The sequence below is a fragment of the Lucilia cuprina genome, chromosome 4, assembly GCF_022045245.1.
Source record: "Lucilia cuprina isolate Lc7/37 chromosome 4, ASM2204524v1, whole genome shotgun sequence".
Classification (NCBI taxonomy): Eukaryota; Metazoa; Arthropoda; class Insecta; order Diptera; family Calliphoridae; genus Lucilia; species Lucilia cuprina.
The window spans coordinates 67,903,361-67,913,608 of record NC_060952.1 but is presented as its reverse complement, the minus strand read 5'-3'; the positions used below and the strand labels follow the sequence as shown (position 1 = coordinate 67,913,608).

Sequence of the window (10,248 nt, the reverse complement as noted above, 5' to 3'; positions counted from 1 at the left end):
TTGCGATTTTTTTTCTATGTAAACAAACAGGAATTTTGACAGATAAGATTGTAAAAGCTGATGATCAGCTGTGCGGACGAGGCTACCTTATTAAGTGTACACTGGTTTCGCCTATATGTACTACTATATGAATATTTTTTTTCTTTTTCATCATTTGTCTCAGAAAAAGCATACTTTGATTATGCACAAATTTTCACAAATAAAAGATTATTTTTATTGATTTTTTCTATAAAAAATTTTGTTGCTCAAAATCAGTGGTTTCCGCCTTAGATATGCAGAGAAAGTAGTTGGAAAAAATTTTTACAGCATAGTAATCCCTGATAAAAAAAAACCTAAAAAGTTGTGATATCACAAAAACAAGAAACATTTTATTTTTTGAAACGAAGCCTAATATCTATTAATATCTATATATTTTATATATAATGATATGTATATATTTTATATATAATGATATGTATATATTTTTTATCAATTTTTAAATATTCAAAATAAATAACACATATGGTGTTTTGGGGGCCGTGCTTTTAGTGGCGACACAGGGTATACAGAGACGTCACGAGCAAAAAGCTATTTCCCTCTCTTTCGCACAAAACGTTTTCCATGAATTTTTAGCTGTATTTTATATGCCTCTTTCCACCAAACAATTTCAAAATCAAACAAAAGCAGATTTTAGACTTTTTCAAATATCAAAAGTGACATCTCTGTATACTTTGTGGTGGCGGTTCACTCTAAAAAACTTTTTTTGAACAACTTTTGATTTTCTGTGTGAGAGAAGGAGAAAAAAAGATTATTTTTTTTCTCTCTCACATAAAATCAAAATCAAAAATCAAAAGTTTCCAATAAAGACCTGGTTCACTCTGGGAAACTTTTGTTGGAGAAACTTTTGATTTTGTGTGTGGAAGAAAGAGATAGTTGATATTTATTTCTCTTTTTCTCACACACAAAAATCAAAAGTTTCCCAAAAAAAGTTTTCTAGTGTGAACCAGGTCAAAGTATCCCTTAATTACAATCAAGGCGAATTCAGATAGGTGGTGGCAGTTCTGCAACAATAACATCAAGGTGGTGTTCAAGGCGAATTGACTATAAGGTGAAGTCATTTAATTTTGCGGTGAATTCATAAAATTTTTTTATATATGTAGTTTGACAGCGTCGGGTTTGAGAGAGAATTTTTTATATGGAGTTTGACAGTTTCGGGCTAAATTTCCATGGACAAAAAACAATCAGCTGTTGAAATGACATCACCTTGTTATTCAATCAGCTGATAATTTTTTTCTCAATTCGCCTGGTTTTCCTAGCTGTCAAAGTTTGTTATTGTTTACATCAAGGCGAATTCATATAAGGTGGTGTTAATCAATCAGCTGATAAATTTTTTTTTCATAATTCGCCTGGTTTTCCTAGCTGTCAAAGTTTGTTATTGTTTACATTTTTATATTTAAAAATTTCCGTTAAACAGATAAAAACTTCGTTAATATTTTGAATTATTTATGTAAAAAATCTGAAAATACCAAGCATCTCGTAAATAACTATCATTTTATTTAAATAATGGCATAATTGGTATGTATACAAATATGTTATTTAAAAAAAATATTTTTTCTATTAAATGTTAACATATTACACAATATTGCTTTATATTTTGTATTAAAATTGTGTAGTTATCGTGATTAATTAAAAAAATCTCTTCCGGAACACCTTATATTAAGAAACTCATATGAAGTATTTATCCGGCTGGCGGCAACTGACTTCTACGTTATGGCTTAATTTTGAAATCTATTAAATGTTAACAAATTAAACAATATTGTTTTATATATACATTATGTAGATAAAGAGATTAACTAAAAAACTCTGTTCCGGTATTTACCCGTCCGGCGGCTGCTACATTATGGCCAAATATTGAAAATTACTCCGCCGGAGTAGAATTATCCATTCGCAACAAATATTTATTCATTCGTAATATAATATTTTCATGAATATGTACTTTTTTATGTTTAATTTTCACAAAAAATTAAGTATTACTTAACTTAAGGCACTTACTTAAATTTAGCAAATTAAGCTGCCGGAATAGAAACATTAATCAATTCAGAATTTATTTTCCTCACAAATTTTAATATCTTTATTTTTTAATATAATATAAACATTTTACAAAAATTTTTCATCAAATGAATTCGCCGTACTTATGGTTTTTGACATTTACGAAAACCAAAAGCAAAATACATGGAAAATGTTGTTGTTGCAGAACTGCCACCACCTTATCTGAATTCGCCTTGGTTTACATTTTTATATTTGGAAATGTCCGTTAAACAGAGAAAAACTTCGTTAATATTTTGAATTATTTATGTAAAAAATCTGAAAATACCAAGCATCTTGTAAACAAATATCATTTTATTTAAATAACGGCATATTTAGTATGTATACAAATATGTTATTTAAGAAAAATATTATTTCTATTAAATGTTAACATATTACACAATATTGTTTTATATTTTATATTAAAATTGTGTAGATAACGTGATTAACTAAACAAAATCTCTTTTGGAACACTTAATATTAAAAAACGCATATGAAGTATTTATCCGGCTGGCGGCAACTGATTTCTACGTTATGGCTTAATTTTGAAATCTAATAAATGTTAACAAATTAAACTATTGTTTTATATATACACTATGTAGACAAAGAGATTAACTAAAAAAGTCTGTTCCAGAACGCTTTATATAACAAAATCCATATGAGGTATTTACCCGTCCGGCGGCTGCTACATTATGGCCAAATATTGAAAATATTGAATTATCCATTCGCAGCAAATATTCATTCGTAATATAATATTTTCATGAATATGTACTTTTTATGTTTATTTTTCACAAAAGAGTTAAATAAGTTTTACTTAACATCAGGCATACTTAAATTTTGCAAATTAAGCTGCCGGAATAGAATTTTTCGTTTGAAACAAACATTATTCAATTCAGAATATATCTTCCTCACAAATTTTAATGTCTTTATCTTTATTTTTTAATATAATATAAACATTTTTTGACATTACGTAAACCAAATGCAAAAACAAAATACAAAGTAAATTTATAAAGTAGCGACACGAGTTGTTGTACAACAAACGTCTACAAAAACCACAGGCAATTTGTTTTTGTTCGAAATACCCACTTGTCAAAATTTGTTTACAAAAATGAACCAATAATTAATGGAAAATATGGCATTATTGTTGTACTTTCCAAAAATAAGTTGTTATTTATATTAAAAGTCACAGAGTTTTCTTTATTTTTTAAAAATTAGAACATTTTAAAAAATATTATACACTTAAAAATACACTTTTTCACATTAAATACAACAAAATACTCAGAAATTTGTACAAAATCAAGCGTTAAAATGAAAACAAATATGGCAACATAAACATTTTTGACAAGTAAGTCCACAAATAGCAAGTATAAAAAAAATAGTCAACTGTTCAAATGAGTCTACTTTATAAATTTACTTTGACAAAATACATGTAAAATTTTGTTGTTGCAGAACTGCCACCACCTTATCTGAATTCGCCTTGACAAAGTACATGTAAAATCATGGCGAAACTAATAAGGTGAAGTCATTTCAACAGTTGATTGTTTTTTTGTCCGTGGAAATTTAGCCCAAAGCTGTCAAAGTCCATATAAAAAAATTCTCTTTCAAACCCGACGCTGTCAAACTACATATATAAAAAATTTCATTAATTCGCCGCAAAATGAAATGACCTCACCAAGGCGAATTCAGATAAGGTGGTGGCAGTTCTGCAACAACAACATTTCCCATGTATTTTGTTTTTGCTTTTGGTTTTCGTAAATGTCAAAATCCATGTGTACGGAAAATTCATTTGATGAAAAATTTTTGTAAAATGTTTATATTATATTAAAAATAAAGATTAAGGTATTAAAATTTGTGAGGAAAATATATTCTGAATTAAATAATGTTTGTTTCCATCGAAAAATTCTATTCCGGCAGCTTAATTTGCAAAATTTAAGTAAGTGCCTTAAGTTAAGTAAAACTTCATTTTTTGTGAAAAATAAACAAAAAAAAGTACATATTCATGAAAATATTATATTACGAAGGAATGAATACTTGTTGCGAATGTATAATTCTACTCCGGCGGAGTAATTTTCAATATTTGTCCATAATGGTGCAGCCGCGGGACGGGTAAATACCTCATATGGGTTTTGTTATATAAAGCGTTCCGGAACAGACTTTTTTCAGTTAATCTTTTTATCAACATAGTGTATATATAAAACAATATTGTTTAATTTGTTAACATTTAATAGATTTCAAAATTAAGCCATAACGTAGAAGTCATTTGCTGCCAGCCGGGTAAATACTTCGTATGCGTTTCTTAATATTAAGTGTTCCGGAAGAGATTTTTTTTAGTTAATCACGTTATCTACATAATTTTTATATAAAATATAAAACAATATTTTGTAATATGTTAACATTTAATAGAAAAAATATTTCTCTTAAATAACATATTTGTATACATACCAATTATGCCATTATTTAAATAAAATGATATTTCTTTACGAGATTTTTGGTATTTTCAGATTTCTTACATAAATTATTCAAAATATTAACGAAGTTTTTCTCTGTTTAACGGAAATTTTTAAATATAAAAATGTAAGCAATAACAAACTTTGACAGCTAGGTAAACCAGGCGAATTAAGAAAAAAATTATCAGCTGATTGATTAACACCACCTTATATGAATTCGCCTTGGCCACCACCTTATCTGAATTCGCCTTGGTTTGAGTCCAACAATTTAGTATCGCCAAGGCGCTTTACACATTCAATGTTTCATATATATTAGACGATATGTACACAGTGTACACTAAACAGGTATATGCGATCGAACAGCTGATAATTTTTTTGTTTTCTTATTTGCATACCTTCTCTGTCAAAATATGTTTTTGTTTATTTGAAACAAAATAAAATTTTAATAATAAAAAAATTTTAGATTAATTTTAACCGATATAAGTCGTTTTAGTGAACTTTTAAAAAATATTCTATGTTTCGCACCTTTTATTGCAATTTGATGTCAAACTTTTTTATTTGAATGGATTTATAAAAATTTAAAAAAAAATTGTTTTATTATTTGGGTACAAGGGGACTATTTTTTCATATATCTAAATTATCTTTTTAGGATGCTTATGTCCTTTTTATACCCTTCACCTTCGTGAGAAGGGTATATATAAGTTTGTCATTCCGTTTGTAATTTCTATAATATAATTTTCCGACCCTATAAAGTATATATATTCTGGATCCTTATAGGTAGCGGAGATGATTAAGCCATGTCCGTCTGTCCGTCTGTCTGTCTGTCTGTCTGTCCGTCTGTCTGTCTGTCTGTCCGTCTGTATGTTTGTTGAAATCAGTGTTTAGAAGACCCCAGATATCTGCGAGATCCGAATCTTCCATAATTCTATCAGACATACGACCGGCAAGAACGCTATTTAAAATCAGCAAAATCGGTCCATAAATAACGGAGATATGAGCAAAATACCGAGACAACCTCTGAAAATTTCATATAAAATTTAGATTTTTTATTCATGCTCAGACAGAAACTGCAAAAAACAAAAACAAATACATAACAATACGGTAAATATTGTTATTGCAATTTGTTTATAAAAGCAAAGCAGAGCAAGAGCAGCAGAGCGAGAGCAGTACTAATGTTTTGTTATTGGCTAGAAACATGAAATTAAGTATGTGGAGTCTGGCTTAAGTTAGAACCCATAAAAGGGGATTTTTTGGTACTTTTTCGTTTTTCAAAAGGTACTTTTTACAATTTCTACGATATTAAACCTAGAAACATGTAATTAAGTATGTATGGCCAGGATTAAGTGAGGACCCATGAAAGGGTACTTTTTGGTACTTTTTCATTCTTCAAAAGGTACTTTTTGAAATTTCTATAATATTGAACCTAGAAACATGTTATTAAGTTCGTATATCCCGGATTAAGTGAGAACCAGTAAAAGGGGACTTCTTGGTACTTTTTCGTTCTTCAAAAGGTACTTTTTACAATTTCTACAATATTGAACCTAGGAACATGTAATTAAGTTTGTATGGCCCGGATTAACTGAGGACCCATAGATGGGGACTTTTTGGTACTTTTTCGTTCTTCAAAAGGTACAAAAGGCTTTAAACACATCATGGTGAAGGGTATGTAAGATTCGGCACAGCCGAATATAGAACTCTTACTTGTTAGTATACTAGAGACATCTTTTTGAAGAATACATCTTATTGAGGAATTTAAAAAAATATTTTTAGGGATTTAATTCATTTTTGAATTTTGAGGAATTGTTTCATAATGATATAACTTCCAATTTTAAATATGAAATAATGCACCAAAAACCGAATTAATTCCTTAAATTTTGTTCTTGTTGCTTTCTGAACAAAGTTTTTGGCGTCATAAAATAACTTCTCACGAAATAGCTACCTAATTATGAAATAATTCCCCAATTTTGAAATAAAAAAAGCACCAACGAAAGAAATAACTTCCTAAATTAAAATGAAATAACACCCCATTTTTGGGGATTCATTTCATATGAAACAAATTCCTAATATTAAAATGAAATAAGTTCCCATTTCAAAATAACTAATTATGGAACAAGTCGGTGTTAGTGACAAAAAAAGTAAGTCGCTCATACTTTCGAGTGGGTCTTCAAAGTTTAATACATTTCAGTTTAATCGCTTAATAAAGATTCCCTTAATAGCCGGCTTACTGCCGGCGAAAGGAAGGCCGGCTTTTAGACATATATTATTAATTTCATGTGACAAATGTAATATAATGAAATAACTCCCCAAAATATTTTTAGGAATTTATTTAATTTTTGAATTTTGATGAATTATTTCATAATGGAACACCTTCCCATTTTAAATTGGAAATAATGCCCCAAAACACGAATTAAATCATCAAATTTCGTTGTTTTGCTTTCTGAACAAATCTTTAGGGAGTTATTTTATTTTTGTTTTGGGGAATTATTTCATGACTCCGGCTTTTTTAATAAATATTTCTTAAATAGCCGACCGGACTGAAAAATTTATTTATTTTTTGATTTTGATTTTAAGAAATAACCCCTACCGTATTCCGCTTTAATATATTTATAAAAATACTTAAAATATGTATAAGAAAAAACTTACCACATCAATTAATTGAGATAATTTCAATTTTATGCAGACTTTAAGAACATCTGTTGTATTAACCACCGGTCTGACAAGTTTATTGTAGTTACTGAGAAGGTCATCATATAAACGTTTGGCATCAGGATTTCCAGCAACAGCTCCATGTACCATTAAAGCAGATAATAACCATGCTCTAATGGTTTCACCGGTTGTTGGTTTCATTTTTTATGTGTTTATGTAGAATCAAGATTTAGATAGTGTTATACAATGAAAAGTTTTGTTTTATGTTTATGACTCGATATTATCATATTTAGACGGAACGATAGTTTAATCTAATTCTTGTATAGGAATTCATCCATTTATTACTATTTTAAATAAAATAAATAATTAAATGTTGTCAAGCGTAATAACAAGTCCATTACCTTACACATATAAAGGTTTCACATCGTAACTAACACAGTTATTTACATATAGTAGGTACATATAGGCGAAACTGAAGCGGTTGTCACACAAAAAATTTTATTCTCTAGCTTTTTTTGACAGATGGGATTATTCTACAATAACAAATCGCCTGTTGTTTTTGTATTGTTGTATTTGTTGTAGCGACGAGGCTACCTTATTAAGTGTACACTGGGCGAAACTAAAGGGCATAGAAAGAATGTCAACTCAAATTTTTTTCATAAAAAACAACAACAACGAAAATCACACATATATGTGCTGTGTGAATTCAACACAAAGCTACAGCAACAAATATTCAATATTTCATGTCCAAAATTCTCACAAAAAAACGATTCGGACACAATTTTTATAACACAAACACATATTATTTATTTTTTTACAATTGTTTGTAAAAAGATAAAGAAAATATATTATTCTTTATCTTTTTAATTTTCACAAACCAAAAAATTATTTTTTCAATTGTTTGACATTTAATTTTTTGTTTTTCTAATTTCAAATTGAAGGTGCAGAGTAGCATTTCTTAGTAGCAAACAAATTTATAATAATCCAAGAAATTAAAGCTTTATATATTTTAACAAGTATAGAATGCATGAAAAATATTATCATGCTTTAATAAATACAATCTACTATTTAAAATCTATTAATTTAAGAAAATTAATGCAATAAAAACATTGTAATATTACTTCGACCGATTTTATACAACTACGTGGACATTGTATGTGTGGTAAAAAGCTTTCATACGCTAACACTTTTAATGAAAATTTTACTAATACATATTTAGAGTTATGTTTTTTTGACAGCTGAGTTAGGTTTTTTCCGCGAGAGTTGGCCTTCTACGGTAATATTCTATGCTAAAGGGGTTTTCAAAGAAAAATTTTTTAAATTCTTCACACAGACGAGCTCTGAGAGAATAAAACAAACTTGTGAGAACTAAACGCACTCACTAAACATCAAATTTTCTTCGCAAAATTGCGAGGATATTACCACTTATTAGTTTTCTTATCACTTAAACTTAATGATTATTATTTTTTTCAACACTTTTCATTTATTTAAAATCCCGAAAATAATTTATATTTTACAAACGAAAAAACATATTTTTTATTCTTTGACAATTTATTATAATTAAAATTGAAAAATGAAAAGCTGTACATTTTAATATTGAAAATTAAAAAATTATTTTATATACTTTTTTTAATTCAACAAAAAATAGCAAAAAGACGTGTTTATAATATGTTTTTGAGATAAAATATCTTTTCAAAAAGTAAATAATTAATATTTTCATTCACTGCCATATAAAATTTCATTAATAACACACAAAGAATAACGTCCAAAAAATAAATTTTTTTATTTAGAACCTTTTGAACAACTGTGTTTACTTTTGTGCTTCTACTAACACATTCTCACCAGTTAGGTCTTTGACAGGGGACTTAGGTCCTTGACAAGTAGTTTCGCCTATATACTACTATATGAAAATATTATTAACCCTTTAAATGTGATGAGACTTTGATGAGACAGGTTTTGAATTTATAGTGCATCTAAATTCTGTCAAATTAAGTTTATATATCTTAAATTTTCCTGTAAAATAGTATACTAAAGTCGGGTTTGATATATGTTCAGCAGTTTTCGGTCTATAAAAAAATGTCGCCCAAAATCGGTATTTTGGCCGCAGATTTGCAGATGAAGTAGTTGAAAATTTAACAAAATTATTACGCCAATATTAGCGCTGTTCCAAAAACTTTCATAAAAGGAATGATATCAGAACTTCAAAAATAATGCTGCCTAATGAAGCCTAACAGATATGTATGTATATCCACTTCAACATTTCAATGTAATAAATTGAAAAGTTTACTCACACAAAATGGAAAGAAAGTTTGAAGTTCGAGGCTAAAATTTATAATATTATTTTGAGAATCGTTCATCGCAATTTTTTGTATGGGAGCTAGGGTCAAATGAGGCCCAATCTATATGAAATTTGGCAAGGTCATCAAGGCTTGTATAAAACTTAGTTGTGCCGCTTTTTATCGATATACAGTTATATTAACCATAATTATGAACTCAAAAGCCCTTTTCGAGGGGTTCTGTTGTATAGGACAGGGGTCGGCAAACTTTTGAGTCGGAAGAGCCAAAATTTGCAGTTTAAAAAACATGGATTTTAAAAGAGCCACAAAATGTTTATTTATTGAAACATTACCAATACTTTATTAATTATCTCCAAAAAAATTTTTTCTCATTATCTACAAGATAATTCTGCAAGAAATCTTTCTTAAAGAATTTTAATTACAAATACTTTTTGAATTCTTATGGCTCATTCGAATGCGTTTTTTAGCACTTGTTATATAAAAATAAACTTTTATTAGAGTGGAACGACAGTGGTACCATTTAAAAGGCATTTGCCACAAGACAGTATAAGGTGTCATTGTTATTAAAATTAATTGGGAAGCATTCGACATAAAACTTTGCACAAGTTTTTTATGCAAACAGATATTATACTGTGATGTATCGCTTACATCGAACAATTGACCAACCCCAATATAAATCCCCTTTCGAAAATTATCATTATAAGTTGTATAAGAACCAAAATACATTTTCGAATTTTGATTTTAACACTCATAACTTGCTTAATTATAGCAGTTTTATAACGAGATTATAAAAC

At 28.3% G+C, this 10,248-nt stretch overlaps 1 protein-coding gene across 1 annotated transcript; it reads right to left on the bottom strand.

Moving 5' to 3' along the window:
• Nucleotides 1-6,697: 6,697 nt before the first annotated feature.
• Nucleotides 6,698-7,552, bottom strand: LOC124419261 (acetylcholine receptor subunit alpha-like). Its single transcript, XM_046947893.1, has 2 exons — nucleotides 7,155-7,552; nucleotides 6,698-6,757 (listed from the first exon to the last, which is right to left on the bottom strand). Exons 1-2 carry the CDS (start codon nucleotides 7,356-7,358, stop codon nucleotides 6,698-6,700), a joined length of 264 nt encoding a protein of 87 aa, XP_046803849.1. The 5' UTR covers nucleotides 7,359-7,552.
• Between the last annotated feature and the right edge of the window lie 2,696 nt (nucleotides 7,553-10,248).

Coding starts and splice junctions, on each gene's coding strand:
- LOC124419261 (XM_046947893.1), bottom strand. CDS start 7,358: ATGAAACCAACAACCGGTGAAACCATTAGAGCATGGTTATTATCTGCT. Junction 6,758..7,154: donor TATCTCAATTAATTGATGTG/GTAAGTTTTTTC, acceptor TATGTCTAAAAG/CCGGCCTTCCTTTCGCCGGC.